Source organism: Lates calcarifer, linkage group LG20 (assembly GCF_001640805.2).
Source record: "Lates calcarifer isolate ASB-BC8 linkage group LG20, TLL_Latcal_v3, whole genome shotgun sequence".
NCBI classification, from domain to species: Eukaryota; Metazoa; Chordata; class Actinopteri; family Centropomidae; genus Lates; species Lates calcarifer.
In genome coordinates, this window is record NC_066852.1 from 7,588,336 (window position 1) to 7,607,989 (window position 19,654).

Below are 19,654 nucleotides of genomic sequence, written 5' to 3' on the forward strand. Positions count from 1 at the left end.
CTTAGGTTCTACACTGCTGACTCTAGAACGTTTAATTAATGGGTTTAGTCTGATAGGATGGATCTGTTGTTTTTAGCGTGGCAAGACTGCCCTCTGGTGAATTACCAGGATACGTCTATTAGGATACAATGATACAGCTGCCATAACATGATGTATGTGTAGTAAATAAATGGTATAAAAGAAATGAAGGTAGCCACTTCAACTAGACTCCATAAATGTCTGTTAATGGTTTCAGTTATAACATTCCTCTGTATTACTGGTAGTGGGTATCAAATTATAAAGTCAAAAAGACAATGGTACTAAAAGGTAAAGAGTGGTTTTCATGATTAACAAATAGATATTATATATGTGTTATGTGGTCCGAAAATTTGTACATTGTGTTGTATAAAAGGATTTGCTTTCACAGGCCATTTAACACTCACAAAATGCAGTGTTACCACTGTGGAAGAAGCCACATTTAGGAGTGTAAAGTCACATAATGAGAAACCGACTGCAATAGACTGATGTGTGCAATAAGATGTTTTTTTTTAACCATAAGACCAACAGATGCTCTGCATTTCCACTGACAAGGTGAAGTGAATAAAATTAATCATCTTTTTACAATGCAATGTGTGTATACACACACACACACACACACACACACACACACACATACAAAACAATAATCACAGTAAGATAACCAAAAACACCTCCTGACATAAGTTATTAGCTTTATGTAGTTTGCAGTCTAATATTTTGGGAGGATACTGAAGCATATTATTCCACATGCTCACTCACTACTGATAAACTCAAAATTCTTAACACATTTAGAGGTCCACACTCAAAGGAAAATAACACTCAAACCTCTCAGCGCTACAGAGAAACAGTGGTACGTGTCCAACTATGATGTCCGCTGTGTGCATTACCTGCACTGCTGTGAATGAGCCAATCAATAGGAGCTAACTTAAATGCTCTGTCTGAACTAATTCATTTATTTGTTATTCATTAATGATTTAACAAGAGCATTGGCCTTAGAAGTTTATTTACTTAGCAAAAAATACTTAATACATAAACGAGGATTAAGTCAAACATCTTCAAACCACAGCAGGGATGACATTCTACCACTAATAGACAAGCCCCAGTAGCCAAAACAAGTACAACGGAATATTTTCACGACAGACATTTAGACTGGACAACTTTAGGAAAGCACAGGTGTTAGTAATTAATGGTGTCTATTGAAAGAAAGCCATGATGGCGTGACCATACAAGGACTTATGCTTTTGGACGATACGGCTTTGAGTAGGCAGCAGCTCCTGGCTAACAGCCACAACTACCTCATTTTAAATTTGACACTGTTTTAAACAGTGGAGTTTTTTTAAATCGTAGCCGATGTCATGTCATAGTTATACTAAAACATGTCCCTTAAGGTGTGACCTCTTCCTTTCTCCATTTTGTACTACAAACGAGTATTCAAGCAGCTAGCGTAAGCGCTCCAAACTTAATAACATTACGTTGAAATAAATTTGGTATTTATTTTCTAGCTGATAAACATGCGTAAAATGAAGGTTTACTTGGGTTAAGTCCAAACTTAAGTCCAAAACAACTTTTTGCAACTTGATAAATACAGGCCATGGTCTCCTTTTACCTGCATAGCACCTGAGGCTCTCACCGTCTCTCCTCCTTTGTAAAGCAGGTATTTCTATAAGTCACATTGGTCTCCTCGAGTAGCAAAACATTTCCACAACCTTTGCAAGCACGTAAAAATAGTCTTAAAACCACGCATGCTCAATGCTCGCCAAATTTCTTCTTTTCTGAGTTATTTCGCCTAGTGTCGGATGACGCGTACTAGCGCTGTTAGCGGCTAAAGTGAGTTCTCTAATTCGCACACTTGTAGAAATTGCGACATCCAGGGGGCGGGCAGGAGAAAGCCTGGGACATTATTGTAGTGAAGCCATACAGTCTATGCGTAAAGCCCACGTTGATTAAATCTGGCAATCATTGGACTCCTACAGCCTTAACAGTGTAATGGAAAAAGAATGAATAAGACACGGCATGCCACGTGACCAAGACTAGTCTTTTTCAGACGAAAATGACTTTCATTTCTGACCAAAGGAACAGATCATTGTAACAACACAACCCATTAACCAAAATGTTTCCCATTTGTCCAAAACACACCTTAGCAAAGTGTTTTCTTTGTTTTATTACAAACAAATACAGTACAAAAGCTCTACATAATATTTCAAGGCAATGTTTTACTTTCTTCTGTTGCAAAGAAAAAGGTTGTAACACGTAAAGCTTAGAAAAATATGCCTACTGAGGTCAAGAAAATGGACCCATTTAACATTTTAATTATTTTACTTTCTACAAACTGTGACAGAACACATTAACACATATTTTCTAAATAAATTGGGAATAATGATTTATTTACAGAGTGCCAAAAAGGAGCCTGGTGGTAAAGAATGTAAAAGGTAAAGAAATATTTTTCATTACTTGACTGACCAAACATACCATAGAGGATATACAGTCAACATCCTATTGTGTGCACAGAATGAGAGCAACCTACAACCCAACTTTTTCTTAAAGGTGATCTCAGTTGACAGTTGACAGTAGCCCCTCTCGGGAGTGTGTATGTCTTCCGGGGACAGTGTTTAGAGCCAGGTCCCTGCAGAATGTGTGCGCATGTGTGTGTCTGGTCTATAGTCCATGAAGGGTGGAGCTGATGATGTCCATGAAGGTGGCTTCCACACAGTAGCAGAGCTGAACATCAGGGTCAGCTCCACCAAGTTCTTCAGCTGTCCTCTGAGGTAAAGTCAGCTTTGAGGAACCTCCTCCTTGAACCAGAGCCTCCTGAGGCTTCTCTTTTAGATATTGCAGACCTGAAATAGGAAAACAACTAAGTGCTTAGACATTTTACTGAACATTGGCTGATCTTTTCAATGATATCGTTTATCATCTGTCTATATCACACTACAGACTTGTTTAGACTTATAATTTGTATGATATGTACCTTTATGATATGTACATATTGGAAAGATTCTTAATTAAGTACAGTGTGCAGCTGATTTTAGAAAAGGTCAACCAAGATACTTACTGATACAAAAAAAGGCCAGGATATTTTTGTGTCAGTGTTTATATTTAAGCATTTTCATGTTGGGAAAGGAATTGTTACAAATTATGTGTAATATACTTACGGGCAATGAGAGGGTCAATGTCCCTGGCCTTGGTGGCCACATCAGAGGCACAAACCTGGCCCACTTGTACCAACAAAGCTGCCACTTCATCATAGAGTGGAGGGAAGGCCTGGCAGAAGGCTACCAGGCATGGCAGGGTGGGCATAAAGAAGGAGAAACGCTTGGCACGAGTCAGCACTAAAAAGCAGAACACATATATACAGTTACAGCATGCACAAGACCTGTGTAAACATTGAGCATACTGGCGCACAGGTTGATACACTTTATGTAATGGAGAGAAAATGCTGCACCAACAGCCATAGGCCAGATGGTGGCAGCCAAGTACAGAGAGAAAAATATTAAGGCATACTGTATGACATTAGCTGATTTACACAATATGCACTGTAATTTACAGAATACAGTGAGCCTGCCGGGAGTAAATTCAATGATGGAGAGGTAGAAAAAAAGGTAAAAGAGGTAAAATGAAGTAAGTTGAGTAAACAAGGTTACAAAAAAGCATGAGCATATGAGACAAGTAAAGCTGTTCATTGACCTGTGAGGAGGGTGCCCATGACACTGATGGCCAACCTGGCCACACTGAGGGATTTGGGTAGGGCGTACTGGGTACACAAGTACGACAGCAACTGGATTGCAAAAATCTGTAAGGACACACACAATTACAACTGCTACATATTTTCCCACTTATTTATGTTGTAAATATGCAAACACTCAGCAGAATGCACCCAATAGAGCTACTTCATAAAAAAACACAACTGTGTCAGAGAGGCTGGCACAAGCCCAGGGCAACTCTAGGATTTAAAGCCAGGAAAAAGAGAGGAGAGGAGAGTGGGGAGGGGAGGTTGGGAGGCCTCACCTGCTTTTCCAGCTGGGGCTGGGCCAGCAGCTCTGGGATAAAGTCCAAACAAATATGGATGGAGGGGATGCCTGCCACAGTTAGAGGCAGCAGAGCTTGAGGGTAACCCTGACAGAAAGAGAGAGCCACAAAGAGGGAGAGAGCAAGAAATATAAAATTTATCATAAACCTAGAATTATAAAGGGAGAACTAAGGAAGACACGGTAAATGTAATCAAGTAGTCATTTAAGCACACAAGTAACAAATAAATGTGTGTATACACAAATGCAGACCGCAGCTTTTACTTGGCAGTGTGGACAAAGGTGGATTAATATGACAGAGGAAGGACTGGTTGGGTGAAGTCCACCATATGGTCGTCTGCTCCTTCTGGGAGTGCTGCAGTCACTTACCACTAATGTCATGCAGAATGAGACAACTAATGGGGTCAACATGACTTGACAACTTCTTGAAAAACTGACTTGAATGTATTTTCAGCAATATTTCAGCACATTAAGGGTTTTTGCATGATAACATTACTCTACTAAATCTGGAGGAAAGCAAGAAAATCTAGTTATTCAGGAATGTTATTAAAAAGCACCCAAGAGTGGTGACTAAAAGCACAGGCTCAAGAGCAACGTGTACCCTTGCTTATCTTAGATTAAGTCTTGTATTAACATTCTCCCCTCTGTGTTTGTAACTGTAAACCTGCCAGCCTTTTTCAAATTGTATTACCTGAAAGTGAACCAACTTGGCAATGTTGGGGTCAGCAATGAACATCTGATGTAGCAGACAACAGATGAGACACTGCACCTCCCTCAAGTCACTGAGCAGGCCTCCCTCTGGCTCAGCATCCTCCATGCCCCCGCTGGCTCTTGGCCCCAGGTTTCCCTGTTTCAATTTCCCTGGCATAGGGCCCCTGATGCTCCTCAGTAGGCTCTCTGTGTTGGCCCCCAGCTGCTGTTCTTCAGAGGTTGGAAGACACACCTCAAGGAGAATCTGGACTGCTGCGCTGTCCTGGGGTTTGACAGGAACAGTTGGTTACTATGGCTGGGTGTGAAAGGTCATCATTTACATATATGTTTGTGTAATATGTGTAATGTCATGCCGTATTACTTATGCATTAATGCTTTCACAATCTCCCATGACATGACAATAAAATTGAGTGTATTCCTTAAAAACAAGATCTGAGTATGGAAGAGCAACAAAGTGCATGTGAATGTGTCAGTTAGTAATCAAAATACCTGAGCAGCTAGAAGGGCGTTCTTCAGCTCCTCCCTGGTGACCTCAGGTGTATCTGGCTGTCCAGGCACCCCCAGGCTTGAGACTGTCTGGCTCTGCCGGTCAAAGTCAGCCGTCTCCTTAAGGTGGCAGTGTAGGTAAGCTTTTGAGGCCAACAGGTAGCCATTCAGCATGTGAAGGACAATGTCCATCAAAGGAGGACACCTGGGACAAAAAAGTAAATGAAAACAAGTCAGACCTGTTGTTTGTTTACTTAGGTAAGAAATGCCAATTTGAGATTATCTGTTGCAATGTGAAAAGTATGGATGCATGGATCCATAAAACCTAGAAAGAAAATAAAGCAAGAACAACAAAAGGTACCAACACAGTGAAATCACAGATCCCTTAAGCTTTATTAATGATGGAAATCAGATGTTGACTTCATCTCTGATTTCATCTGCCAAAACAAAACAACTGAAACAACAACCAAATTTAAGATAAATAAATAAGTGGTCCAGAGATCCAAGTGTAAAACACACCTTTCATAAGTCCTGTAATTACCTGTATACCCTCTGATCACAGCGCAGCACAATGAGGGGATCTACCATCAGGTCATTCTGAGTGTACCTCTGCTGCCTGAGCAGCTTAGCTGAAGGTTGGAGAGCATTTACAGTCATCACCCACAACCTGCAAAATAAACACATTTCACATAGTTTTAACATTTATTCTTACTGCACAGTCTTATGCAATGGAAGCAATACAGTTAATACAGTGCCTGACTTGCAACATTAAAGTTAAAGAATTTCAATTTAAAATGGGATATTTAATGTTTGCTGAGACATTTGAAACTGTTGGAACTAAAAATGTGCACAGTACTGTATATATTGTATTTTGGAAGAGAAATATTCAAATGCCACTAAAATATAATGTGACACACTCAGTAGGGGTTTAATGACTTCAATGAATCAGTTACTCAGAGATTACCTTGTGGCAGCATTTCAACCTCAGTCTCTCTTATCAGACCAATGCTAAACTATAAACAGCAGGGTACTCTTGGAGCTCCAAGCCTTTCTGCAGCTAGCGCACTCACATCAATCAGTTGATCTGTCTGAAATCTGACACTGTTGCCCTCCTCCAAGATTCACCAGAGCCTCTGGTCTAGCCCTCTGCAACATCCAATACTACAACAGGGAGTGAGGAAGGGAAGAGGGAGAGGACAACAAGCCCTCATGGGGAGTCTCCCTCAGTTTTCCTGCCATGAGCTCCTCTTGTTAGAGACCCCTTTTGGATCGATAGGATGTCTGCTCAGAGCTTTGGTAACTGTGCTCCTGTGGGCCCTGGGGCAGAGTGAGGGTCACCCTCCTCTGTCCAGAGAGTTCACACAAGAGTTGCCTGGCTCAATACCTCAGATCTATTCACACAGTAATCACTGAGCAAGTGGCCTGGGGTTAAAGGCCACAACTCTTGTTCCACATGTCCTCCTTTAATCCATTTACTGAGTCTCATATCAACTTTACAAAGCCTTGGGAGAGATGACACTAAGTCAAGTACTACTGTTAACCTTTACTGAAAGGACAAACAATTATAAATTGACAGAGGCAGAAAATATACCACATTCACAAGGAATAACAAATATCTGGTACATATATGAAATCTTTAGTTTCATTATTAATATCATTCCTATGTGACATTTACTGGTGTCCTCAGCTGAGGCTGTCACAGTAGCATTTTCTATCACATGTTGTGGACATCTGATAGAAAATGCTACTGAGTATGTACCTGCGTGGCATCACAGTGTTGAGGGCCATCCAGAGCTTGTTGAGGGTCTGCAATATGCGCAGAGGCACAGCAGGCTCCAGCAGCAGAGCCATGCTGGCTGTGAGGGCTTCTGCATAAGGGATCAAGTCTCCGGGTGAAAGCAGTGTTAAGTGCTCCAGGATCCGCATTAACCTGGGACTGCTGGATGGCAACTTCTGGAAGGCTGGAGGGGGAAAAAACTGTTAAATTAGTTTTCAGACTCTAGAGCTGTGGAGCCTTGTTGTGATCCCATAACTAATATGATCTATATGCACATACTGAAATTAATAGAAAACAAAAACATCTGGAGTATCAGATAAATCTGTGGCAACATCTGGCAACCACATTTATTTAGACTGAATGGTGGTGAGAAAAATATAAAACTATTACTCAACTATTATCCTACTAAAACTATTATCCTTTAACCTTAATCCACAAATACCTTCATATGGCATATAGCCTACTGTTAAGAACACATTAAGGGTCATGAATGTCAAAATAGCTGGATAAAAAAAATGTACATCTACTTAAAGAATCACTGAGTACTACAAGCTCCACATATTAATAGTTATAATTATGACTCATGGAAACCCCTGTTCACCTCCTATCACCAAACCCTGGCAGGAAAGTTATATTTCTATTATTATCATACTTGCCTATCAATTAATTCATTATTATCCTCTTCACCATTAACCAGAGGAGGTTTGTATTGCAGATGGAGCCTAAAAACACACTCTGGATGCATTATGATAACAGTTGTGCAAAGTTGCATAAATACATAAAATACCACTTTGTAAAAGGTGTATATTAACCTGCATAGAGGTGTGTGAAACAGATATGATCTGTTACACTTTTGCCTTTTGTTAAGAATCTTTATCAATGAAAGGCAATTACAGCATAATCCTCTAAACCCTGAAGGATTAACCACTGAGATAAGATTTCAGTTGGAGGCTTTCACCTGTCAATGTATTATATAATATTAGTATCACTTCCTTCTTCCGCCCATGACTGATAACACAGCATATTACTACACATGGAAGATTATCATCACTGGTACTAGTTATTTACCAATAAGACTTTTCTGGATTCTCTCTGTCATGTTTTCATGTATGTTTTTCTTTTACTCTTTTCACTCTTTCTTGAAATCAGGGGATTCTGACAGAAATAATGTCAGAGTGACTTTCCCTGACTTTATGCGCTAACCCCATCTCCCTAGTTCCAACCCTGCTCACCCTGGTGGAGCTGGCTCTGAGTGTATCTGCAGGTGTTGCTGGGGAGCATCATCCTCCTCAGCAGGGGCAGGGTACCAGTCACCTCCTCCTCACACACCCAGTCCTCCACTAGACATAGGTGGGGGTAGTTGGTAGCCAGCAGCCTCAGCAGGGCAGAGTGCAGGCCTGGGACCAGGGAAAGAGAAACCAAGTTATTTCTTGTCTATCACCCACAAGAAATTTGTGTTTTTGTCTTTTTTATTTCCAACAAGGGACAATTGTTGACTTAGATTCTTTATCACTGCACAGAAACAAAACAGCAAATATGATTGGGGGAAAGAGAAACAAAAAAGCTATTCAGGAGTAGTATAATTTTCTATTAAGTGATACATAATGCAGGGTTACAATTATTATCGTGGCATTGTACATCACGTGTTTCCAAGAACATAATACTATATTGTTAAAATGAAACATGAATATTAGATATGTAACCAAAGCTTAAGTTCATGTCTCACCGCCTAGCTCTTGCTGCAGTCCCTGGGCCTGAGTAACCAAGTACTTAATGGGGATTTGGTCCATCAAGGCTGCTGAGTAGGACTTTGGCTTCCTCTGCATCAGGGCTTGAAAAAAAAGGGAAAAAATGGTGAGTGAAACAAAGAAACTATAGGACAGTAAATAGATAGGATGAGAACATAAAGCAAGAGAAGGACAAGACAGAGCATAAGTGTTTTATTTGGCTGTGTAAGGACGCCAGAGCCACTGTGCCACTGCGTTAGAGGAGCGGAGGTGATTTTTCATTGACGTGGGTTCATTACCACTGCTGATGGGCATCATTACTCCTTCCTTGAAGGCTGCAGGAGCACTTGGGTAAACACAGCAATTAAAGAGATGGGCATAAACTCTCACATAAATCTGGCCTAATGAAGGGCAAGAGGAGAGCTCGTCCTGGGAGAGAATAAACACTGACTAGGCTAACTGCTAATGCTCAATCTAACCTACAGCTGTCCTAGTTAGCTTAGCTCCCACAGCCATTGTACTTGGCTCTTTGTCAGCCCACCATTTATTCTGTATGAAGCGGCCAACAGTCAGTGTCGAGAGAGAAAAGGATGAATGACTGCACATCCAGAGTGAGAGTGTCTCCTACAACTTAACAGAGGACAAAAGCTGCCTTTCTCCTCTCACTGCCTGAGAAATTCCCTCCATCTCACATACAATGCCTTCTTCAGTGGAGGAGATGACAATGGGTGTACTTTAGACAGGCAAAAAAAGAAAATAAGAAATAGAAAGGAAGTGAGCCAACAACACACAGGGAAGCCAGGCACACTGCAGCACTGTATAGGAAACTATTACAGTCTTGTACATACCAAGTTGTTTGGTGCTAGCCAACAGGTTCTCCTCATAAGAAAGGATGTAGTAGAGGATAAGGAGCTGGGTTGTGATGGAGTAGCGCTGTCGTCCCCCTCGACTGCCCTCCCCTTGCTGGCCAACATAGAAAGAGAGAAGCAAAAATTACATCTATAGGCCAGAGACAGGCAGCACAATCGAGCCCTGTATCATCAGTGAAGGTGGGGATGGATACTTTCCAAAAGTTCATCAGCAGTATAAAATTCTGGGATGACTGAAGTTGCAAATGAACTGCTGATCACTTCTATTACAACAACCTAATTTATACCAACTCCAACTTTAAAAATTACTTAAGCCATTATTAACAAATTTCTGTCTAGAAAATTTGTTTACAGCAACATTTTTGCTCAAAACTTGTTTTAGGCTTTGACTGAACCTGTGAAGCACGTCGGTTCACTCACCCCAGCAGAGCTCTGGAAGACATTGAGGATCTCCTGCTCAGTGATAGGCTGATTGGTGGCCTCTGGGTTGGCCTTGGATGCTGGAGTGAGGATGGAGTTGATATAGGCATCAATTAGAGGAATCAGTTGGGTGTGGATGGGGGTGGTTGTCTCACAGAGCTGTCGATAGATCCAATCCTGGAAGATGCAAAACAGGGTAAAAATTTAAAAACAGATGTAATATTTGGTGTCAACTCACTCAATCACAATTATGAGCAATATAGTTCACGTCATACCTTGATGGACACTTTATGCTTGGTGAAGGCTCGGCTCCGAAGCAGCTGGTAGATACAGTGAATTGGGAGGAACCCTGTGATGTTGGCACTTAAGTTATTGGTCACTGCGACCCTAACCGCATGGGCTGTAACCACCTATACACCAGAAATAATGAACAAGTTATCAGTATACCAGTATACAATGAAAAATAGGCAAAGATTTTGTACAATTTTACATCACACTGTAGTGAAAATACTCACAACTTTGTTTGAATGCAATTAAATTTCTCTTACTCCTTCACTAACAACCCCATATATCTCCTAACACAAAAAATTAACTTCACATTATTAAATTAAGCTGCCATTCATTCATAAAGGGCCTGACAGTAATCATGATGTACAATGTAGGAAGGCTATGTCATCACTGCATATCGATGGATAGACTTATAATGTATGTACCTGTTCTGTGAATATTTCCTGAGTGAAAATAGTCTTCATCTTGCTTAGAGAGCTTGGCTTGATGGCAATCTGTAGAAAGTTGAACATTGGCAAAAACAGAGAACATCAACAGAGATAGGTTCACTCTGACTGAAAACAACCTGCAGGCAACAGTGCTGGTATTTTGTAATTCCCTCCTTTCATATTTCATAAGAAAAATTCTACATGGCAGGCAAAACATCACAACATTGAATTGAGAGGATTGCCCTAGGGGTGGAAACAAACAGGCTCTAAATCCAATTACATTACACATCTTAGTGGAAAATACACTGAGACAGGAAAACTACTTAGCACACAGGCAGGAAACAATTGTGCACTTAATAGGTAATAAAATAGAAAATTGGCCACAGGGTATAGAGTGTCTTGGTAGATATGAGTATGCTGCAAGTGTTTCATCAGTGATATAGTCTTTATATGCGCCAATGCTGTGGTGGAGGAGTGGGCCAGTAGCTGGTCAGCCAGACTGATATATTGATCAATGCTTCCCCTCCCACCTACCACCTTACCTTCATCCCCAAAGTAGAGCACACCAACTCAATAATGGAGCTGAGTTGGTTGCTATGGAAATACATGGCAACCAGTAATAGCATCTCTCCAAAAGAAGCAGATACGCCTGCAGCACTGTACAGAGGAAGACACACATATGCAAGGGAGGCAAGTGAGTAGAGACACTTAGACTTGTCATTAATCCTGCATCGTACAGGACAGAATTTTAATAAACTGATTATGTTACTCGCATCAGCCCACACACACACACCACACCTTCTACTAACAGCTTATATGTCTTTAGTCTCCCCTAAAGTCACTTAAGACAGACAATTTATTTTTTGTGGGCTAGTCATAAACACAGACATATACATATCTGCAATTATTTATAATTTGTTGTTAAGATGGGCCATTTTGCCTTAATTTTAACACACAACCAAACAAAAGCTCTGTGAGAATTTGATGATTTATCGCTGGCTATTCCCATGACCAACAAACATTTACAGAGGGAATATCAAAAGCCTGAGTGGAGTGGTGACAGACAAAGTAAACACACATTCAATTTTCAATAAAGACATTGGATTTGCCATATTTGACTTGTCACTTCATTCTAAATTCCAGTGACTGCAGGAAAAATATCATGAAGCATCCCAGCTTCCCAACATAGCCAATGAATCTCATATGCATTCCATTCCATATTCTACTGCTCAGCAATAAAAAAAAAAGTAACAGGAAGGACATTATATTTGCTGAGGACAAAAACAAAATGCAAACAAGATAAGACTCAAATGACTCACAGATCTTGGTAAAATTTTTACTATTTTTTTGGGATATGCAAGAACTTATCCATACAATAATACCTCATTATCATAAATATAGAGATTTTTGTTACCTCTCAAAGTATTCTTCCTCTTTAATCATCCAGCTGAGCCACATGACCATCAACTGCTCCTGCTCTGGAGTGCTAGATGCAGACACACACACAGACAATAATGTTCACACTCCATATAACAAAGGGATAGTATTAGATGCCAAAAGATGTAGACAAGACCTTTGGCAGGCAGCCTGCCTTGGCAGAACATCAAAACTCAAGACCACCTGTTAGTTGAACAGGGTTTGTTATGCCAACCTATTTGTGTCTGTTGAATGAAAAAAAAAGACTTCTAAAACTAGGAGTCGATAAGACTAGCTTTGTGTACCTGACCAGAGTAGGAAAGGCCAGCAGCTTGCAGAAGGATAGAGAAACAAAGCGAACACCAGCAGGAGTGGCTGGAGGCCGGCTAGTCATCAGCTGTAGCAGCTGCTCTGCCTCTTCATCTGTTGGTCTGGAGAAGGGTCACAATTAGTATTTATTTTAAAGACATGAACTAAACTAAAATCCATACTTTTAACACTTTATTAAATATAGAACATTTTTTTATTTTTTTGTTCTGTACCAAATGAAGCTTCTGTGTTGTGAAACTATATATATATATATATATATATATATATATATATATATATATACATACACACACACACACACACACACACACACACACACAAAATTCCTCTTTAAATTACCTGAGACCCGCAATGCCCATGAGGGCACAGTACAGTCGGAGCAGTGCGCTGGCCTTCACTACATGCTCCTCTCTGAGTCCAGAGTACCCTGAGCTGCTCTCCTCTTCCAGGTCACCATCATTGGGCACGTGGGTGCTGCGTGAACGTGGCAGGATGGCGACCAGCTCCAGCAGCAACTGTCTGCGCATCTGCCAAAGCACTGAGCTGCTTTCTCTCTTTCGCTGGCAGTAGAGAGAGAAAGAGTGGGAGGGATACAAGTCAACCTGTGTGCTCCCATCTAGGTGTTAAATTCAGAGGCCACAACCAGTGAATGTTTGGCATTTTTCATTAATAAATGAGTTGGACAATTAACAAGGTTAATGTCATTTCATTTTCTGTGCATCAGTTAACTGACTAATCATTCAAGAACCCGAAACCCATATGAAAAGATACCCAATTCCCCTTCTATCTTTTATCATTTTTCAAACATTGGCTTAAATTTTGGGCAATTCATAAGTTGTGAATGCAGGCCTAGTTTAACTTCTTAGCGTCATCCAGTAGATTATGATGTAGTGGCTATGTGTTTTTCTTAAAATGTTGACATTGTAACATGCCACATGAATGCACCACAACATATTGTCTTGTCACCTCACAAGGAATCCTTTTGCCTCAGTGTCCTCTGGTCAGAATGACAAAATGCTCATATTTGAAATTTCCCTCATATCCTGGCCCCTCACCTGTTGTCCATTGCGAATGAACATGCTGAACCACGTACGGACTTTGCTATTAGTACCCAGCAGTAGGCCGCTGACATAAGAGACTAGAGGACTAACTGCCTCATCTGCTGTATCTGGTTTATAGTCCAGAGTCAGAGCCACACCCAGGCCAGGCAGGTGACACTCCTCCACCTAAGGACAGACAGAATAAACAGAATTAACAGACAGTACATTGGGGATGTCCTTATTTTTCATATAATTTTTGTCTTTCACAGTATTCTTTCTCTAACCCACTTTTAATCATTGTTGTCTTTAAGTATATTCAGCATCTTAGGCACTGTAATAAATGTTGTTTCAGTCATTTCAACAAACATCATTCCTTGGCATCCTGTGTCACTTGTCCTGCTGTAGCCGCTCTTTTGAACATTCCCATGCCAACAACTATAGCAGACTAGTCTCTAAAATTCCCTGATTTCGGCTCAACATGACATCAGTTTTCAAGCTCTATTGTCTGAGCAGACAGCAAAGTATGAGTCCTGCTGAAGCATCCTTCGACAAGGCAATGAATTTCTACGACCTCCTGGGCCTCGTTCAATAACTGACCTTGTGCTGTAACCTTCTTGAAAGAAAAGGGGCAGCGAGAAGACAAATTCCTCCCTTTGGGAATAGTATCACAAAGTGTACCACAACATAAATCAGTCAAGGCAAAAATCTTCTGTGCCTCTAAGCTTCATGAGGTGTTTGTGTGAAATAACTAAAGTATAAAATGTCTCTGACAGAATGAAGCGGACTAGTCGATTAAATTGGAAGCTAACAAAAATTACTGCACAGTGATCTTTAAGTGTCAAAAAATGTTCTAAAATTAAAAAAGAGATTATTTGCTGGCAAATCATTCAAACTAACAGAGCCTTGTAATGTACGGCACGGAATGGAACATACTGTATAGAATTTATTTTGATTCTCAACATGTCTAGGGTGTATCCCGCCTCTCAACCAATGTCAGATTAAATTGGCTCCAGCCCCTCCGTAACCATTATGGATAAGTGGTATAGATAATGGATGGATGGATATATATGGATTCTAACATTTAAAAGATCAGGTTTTTAACACCGTTGATGTTAAAGCCACATAGGGAACACACTGATTAATGAGGCATGGACGCAATGCTGCCTTAAATTTCTTTTTCAGACATGTAACAAACATGAAGTCATAAAAGCATATCACACAAACTGAGGAGAAGCTGCAGCAACAAGTATTCATTTTCATCTTGTCTGTCTGATCATAGTAACACTGTAACTGACCACCATAGCTCTGATGTTGAGGGCCTGTGAGGGGTTCATCAGGCATAGCTGCCTTAGGGCTTCAGTCCTGCGTCGACCACCCACACTCTCCTCATCCTGACGTTCTCCATTCTTGATCAAACCTCTGCAAACTGCAAAGACAGAAATACACATTTGAGTAAACAAGCAGCATATAACAACCCACCAAAAATCATTTGGATGACTGAATTTCCTGGAACTTTATATTTTGATCTATTGAATCAAATGATATGTGCTCTATTAGCAACATGCTTACTGATTCTGATTTTCCCAAAGGCAAAGCAAAAACTGTAAAGTCAATGCATTTTAATGTTGTATTTCATGTTTGTTTAATAATGAAATCCTTTCCTAAAGGTTTCCTGACTTCCTGTACATCACTGACAGGCAGCAACAGTGTATAATTTCTCCAATGTCATGGCCAAGTCATGTTTCTCCATTAATGCATACAATCCATAGGATCATGACTCATTTATTTGCCTGTAAATAAGATTAAACAGCCATCAGATGACATTAGGCTTTATATCGTTTTCCCTGTGCTTTTCCACAGCTGGCAGTTTAAAAGGCAAACTGTTTACGGATAGCTGAGACTATGACAAGCATTGAAATACTATTAGCTTCTATCTCTGCCACTTCTGCATTATTTCACATGCCATAAAAGAGCCAGTAGAGTTAGCTCTGGTTACTTGTGTTCAATGTGACAGACTGAACACAGAGCCATTTGCCGCACTTCACCCTTAGATCAATTCATTTCACTTTCGATTCAATTGAACAAGGTCTTTTCCAGTAACAAAGCAAAAACAATTCCTTGACATTGACTGCTGTGTAACACACACAAATAAGCTATTGACTTAGCTCTGACCCTCTGTGTGATAAGGAGGCACTGGAGACAGACAGCATTTTCTTATGAGTCTCTCAAAGCACACACTGCTCTCTGTGAGCCAGAGCAGGACAATAATGTTCATCATCAATCAAAGACAAATACACACCCCCTTGGGCCTGTAGCATGGCTAGAATTATTGGGGGAAATGGATAAACTCCAAATAAAAACATGCAATTGCAACTCAATAACAATCTGCCTATAAATATAATGAAACTATCACAGAAAGGTGAGGCAACGTTAAGTAAAGGTCTATTTCTGCCACAGCAGGCACATTCAGTAAACATATGAAGCTAGTACTGGCAATTAACCAGCCACTCTATGTCACATTATCGGCCAACATACTGTGCAGTGTTGTGACACAGATGAATTACCTTCATTGAAGCTGTCAGGGACATTGGCAACCAACAGACACAGAAACCAGTCACCATTTCGAACATGAAGCAAAGCTTCAGCAACATCCACAATGGGCAGCAAGGAAGGCAGCTCTAAGAAACAGAAAAGAACATTTCAGACAACATAAAATATTAGCAGGTTTTCCAAGTATACCGCTAATGTTTGCTTGTATATATTTTCACCTCACTATCAGCATAACATAGCCGCATGCTGTACTTTCTCAGACTGCTTTCCTTTGTGTCAGGCATAACAGAAAGGTATTAGTCCACTTATGATATAACACATTGCTGATGTTTGACAGATTTTACTATGCAAGAGTGGATCTTACATTCAAAGATTCAATCACATGATATGACAAATGTTTGAAAAAAAAAAAAAAAACGAAAAAAAAGAGGCAACAAAAATTTTTGTTCTGTGGCCTCAACAGTCAAATATTAACATTTGTGTAAACTTTTCACAGCACTCTTCGAAACAGCCCATTCTGACCAGTATCATAAATTTCTAGAGATATTAATTATCATTCATAAATGAGCTAATCTTGCACACACCACAGTATAGCATTCTAAATCCTAGAATTCTCATTCTTGCAAGGACCGCACTGATGTACAACACTGTTGTATTGAACACAGTCCCATTTGCAAAGCACCTGTGAAACTATTGAAAAGATGAAAGGGGTTGGGTACCTGCTTGTAAAATGCAGAGGACATCAGCAACCTCTTCCAAGTAAACAGGACTTTCAAAGAGTTCAGACGACTTTAAGAAAAACTCTCCATTTGAGTCTGCCACCTGTGAAATGAGGATGAAGTGAAAATACTGCAGGGCAATTCCAACTCTTAGAAACATTTAATGTGTCAGTCAATGTGAGAGTAGCTGCCAGAAATTTGGGAGTAATTTCTGATGCCAACTTCAGCTTTGATAAACAAGTAAAGAGAGGTTTGCAAAAGACCTATTTCCATAAGTAAGATTTTAAGTTTAAGTATTCAGTCATTTGTACAAGATAAGATAAGATAATCCTTTATTAGTCCCACAATGGGGAAATTGACATTGTAGTCACTCATTCCTTTATTTCTTTATATGCAGACCATTGTCTCTATATATTCATGTGCCTATCAGGCATCTCTTTCACATTTCTACATTACTCAAAAGGAAGCAGCTCAGACGCAGGTTAGATTATTATGATTATTACTAGCCTATCATCAAGGCTAGTTATCTGGGTAGTTTAGGTTGGCAAAGTCAATACTACCTTTAAAATAAATTTTGCTTGTAAGGATATTTGTTTTAATCCGATTTAATTTCACATCATATGGCACTCTTTTCTTGTCATGGAGAATCTTGTTTTTGTTATGTATTTCTGAAGAAAAAAGGAAGTACCTTTTCAGCTAGGTTCATTCATTATTGTTATCAATGTCCTATCATTTCCTGAATTTTGTGTAGACCTCTGACTGTACCTTATTCATGATAGCCAACAGTTCACTGAGGGTCAGGCGGAGTCTCCTGAGGGGATCACTGTGTTCAAACTCCAGAGTCAGGCCATGCTGTAGCTGTGACACCAGGATGCTTTCTCCGTTAGAGCCACCCGCCTTGTGCCTAGCAGAAGCGACAGCACATTGTGAATATGGCTAAAATAAACTTCTAACTCTACCCATGACCAGACTGTGGCATTAATTATGTTACCATGTGTGACTCCATACCTAAGCTGCTGCTCCTTTCGTGCATCCTGCTCCAAGGCATGGAAGTCAACAGACAAGAGAGCTACAATGGAGTTGACAGCTTCCACTCCTGAGAGCAGGCGAAGGATGAGCTTCTTGTCCTGTGCCCAGGACTGGCTCTGATCAGCTGGGGCACATAAAGCCATCCTCACTAGGCAGGGAAGCAGCAGCCTCAGCTCTGGGTCGCTGAGGGCAGCCAGGCGCACCACATCAACCTTTTGCATGGCTTCGAAAGCATAGGCGCTGACAAACTGCAGCCCTGTACTGTCTGCCATCTCTCTGCAACTAAACCCTGTGGGAACACCAAAACAGACAATTTAAAAGGCAGAGCCTGATGCCATCTGAAGCAAATAAAGTACAAGTCTTCTAGTCCAGGCATCTTGTGAGGAACGAGACGATGCACTGATTTAGCAAAAACTACAGAAACTAAAAGTTAAGCTAAAGTTGAGCTAAGAGAGGCTTGACTTAACGGTAGTCACAGAGTGGCAATGCATCCAGCTCTCTGTTACTACAGCTCTCTTTGGCCTTTGAGTAGTTTGTTTATAATTAATTTGTCTAGAAGTTGTCTTAGTTAATGTTAACGTGCAAATTATGTTGATAACAAGCCTAACAAAACAAGGCGGACTTAGCCGTTAGCTTAAATGGTTGGGTATAGCGGAGAACTAACGTTTATGTTACTGCTAATGCTAGCTAATACGGGGAAGTTTAAACATCGTCATCTTTAACTGACGAGGAACTTATTAGCCCCGAGTCAAAAGTAACCTCAATTCGCGGGTGGCACTCGGAAATATATGTAATATAAAAACACAAGTTAAGAGCTTTAACAGCTAGATTGTCTCTAATTATGCAGCGTATTAACGCTAGCTACTAGCTAGCTTGTAGTAACTTAGCTTACCCTCCTTTGCCATCCCCTTTACTGAACAACTACAGGCAGAGCTAATGGCTGAGCTAAGCTAGGCTAGGCTAGGCAGGCTAACTTGTCAGACAATAATACTCGCACGTGCCCCCTGGTCTGTCTCTGCCATGGAAACATCTATTAATTAATGTACAATAATTCCACAAAAATCGTCTTACCTCACGTATTAGTCTTTTTAAAAGGAAATGTCACCATCGAGGCCTCGAGACCTCGGACTCGGGTGTGTGCCGCCGAGCTCTATATGGGAGTCCTAAGTCAATAACAGAGAAAAAGGCTTGTCCTAGCTTTTGCCGGTAGGTTTATGGAAATGTCTTTTAGCGTTATATGTTTCACGCCCTTTCAATTATCGTTTCCGCATGACCACTTAGAGCTTGTCTTTCTCTAAGGTGTAAATACAGAGTAGATAAATCAGTGTGAAAGTGAGGGAACTGATCTATTCAGCACCGTGTGGCAGCGCTGACAGCACTGACAGTACAATACTCCAGTCCTGCCCAGGCTGCAGGCAGCGCTGTGATAAAACATGCACTGGGCTGATATTGACAAATCATATAAGTATGATGGAAATCTTATTTCATTTGCCGACCAAAGAAGAGGTTTCATCATCCAATTTCTCTATTGTTTGCCTTCGTTGATCAGGACAAATAATGACAATCACCATAAATCTATATGGGGAAATTGCTGAAAAAGATAAAAAAAAAAAAAATTACCTGATGAGCACACCTTGGATAAATAATAGACCACCAATGGAAAACAGACAATGTAAAATCTAAGCTCTGGTGGCAGGTGGTTAAGCTGCAGAAATTGATATGTTTGGAGAGCACAATAAACAAAGATCATTATGTGTGCTGCAGTCTAAAAAATAGAATAAGCAGATTTAAGTTTGCTTTGCTTACTTGGTTTTATAGTTA

At 40.4% G+C, this 19,654-nt stretch overlaps 1 protein-coding gene across 2 annotated transcripts; it reads right to left on the reverse strand.

Moving 5' to 3' along the window:
- Positions 1 to 2,159: 2,159 nt before the first annotated feature.
- ints2 (integrator complex subunit 2) lies at positions 2,160 to 19,238 on the reverse strand. 2 transcript variants are annotated; one of them, XM_018692390.2, is made up of 25 exons: positions 18,905 to 19,238; positions 17,813 to 18,122; positions 17,570 to 17,708; positions 16,805 to 16,907; positions 16,100 to 16,213; positions 14,831 to 14,961; positions 13,551 to 13,721; positions 12,835 to 13,055; positions 12,471 to 12,596; positions 12,164 to 12,235; positions 11,292 to 11,406; positions 10,747 to 10,815; positions 10,309 to 10,443; positions 10,034 to 10,210; positions 9,593 to 9,707; positions 8,744 to 8,848; positions 8,250 to 8,414; positions 7,000 to 7,201; positions 5,782 to 5,907; positions 5,244 to 5,445; positions 4,735 to 5,016; positions 4,024 to 4,131; positions 3,703 to 3,808; positions 3,171 to 3,347; positions 2,160 to 2,855 (listed from the first exon to the last, which is right to left on the reverse strand). In XM_018692390.2, exons 2-25 carry the CDS (start codon positions 18,103 to 18,105, stop codon positions 2,674 to 2,676), a joined length of 3,636 nt encoding a protein of 1,211 aa, XP_018547906.1. In that variant the 5' UTR covers positions 18,106 to 18,122; positions 18,905 to 19,238; the 3' UTR covers positions 2,160 to 2,673. The 2 variants fall into 2 exon arrangements, with proteins under 2 accessions (XP_018547906.1, XP_018547905.1); XM_018692389.2 differs by lacking the exon at positions 18,905 to 19,238 and adding an exon at positions 18,726 to 18,825.
- Between the last annotated feature and the right edge of the window lie 416 nt (positions 19,239 to 19,654).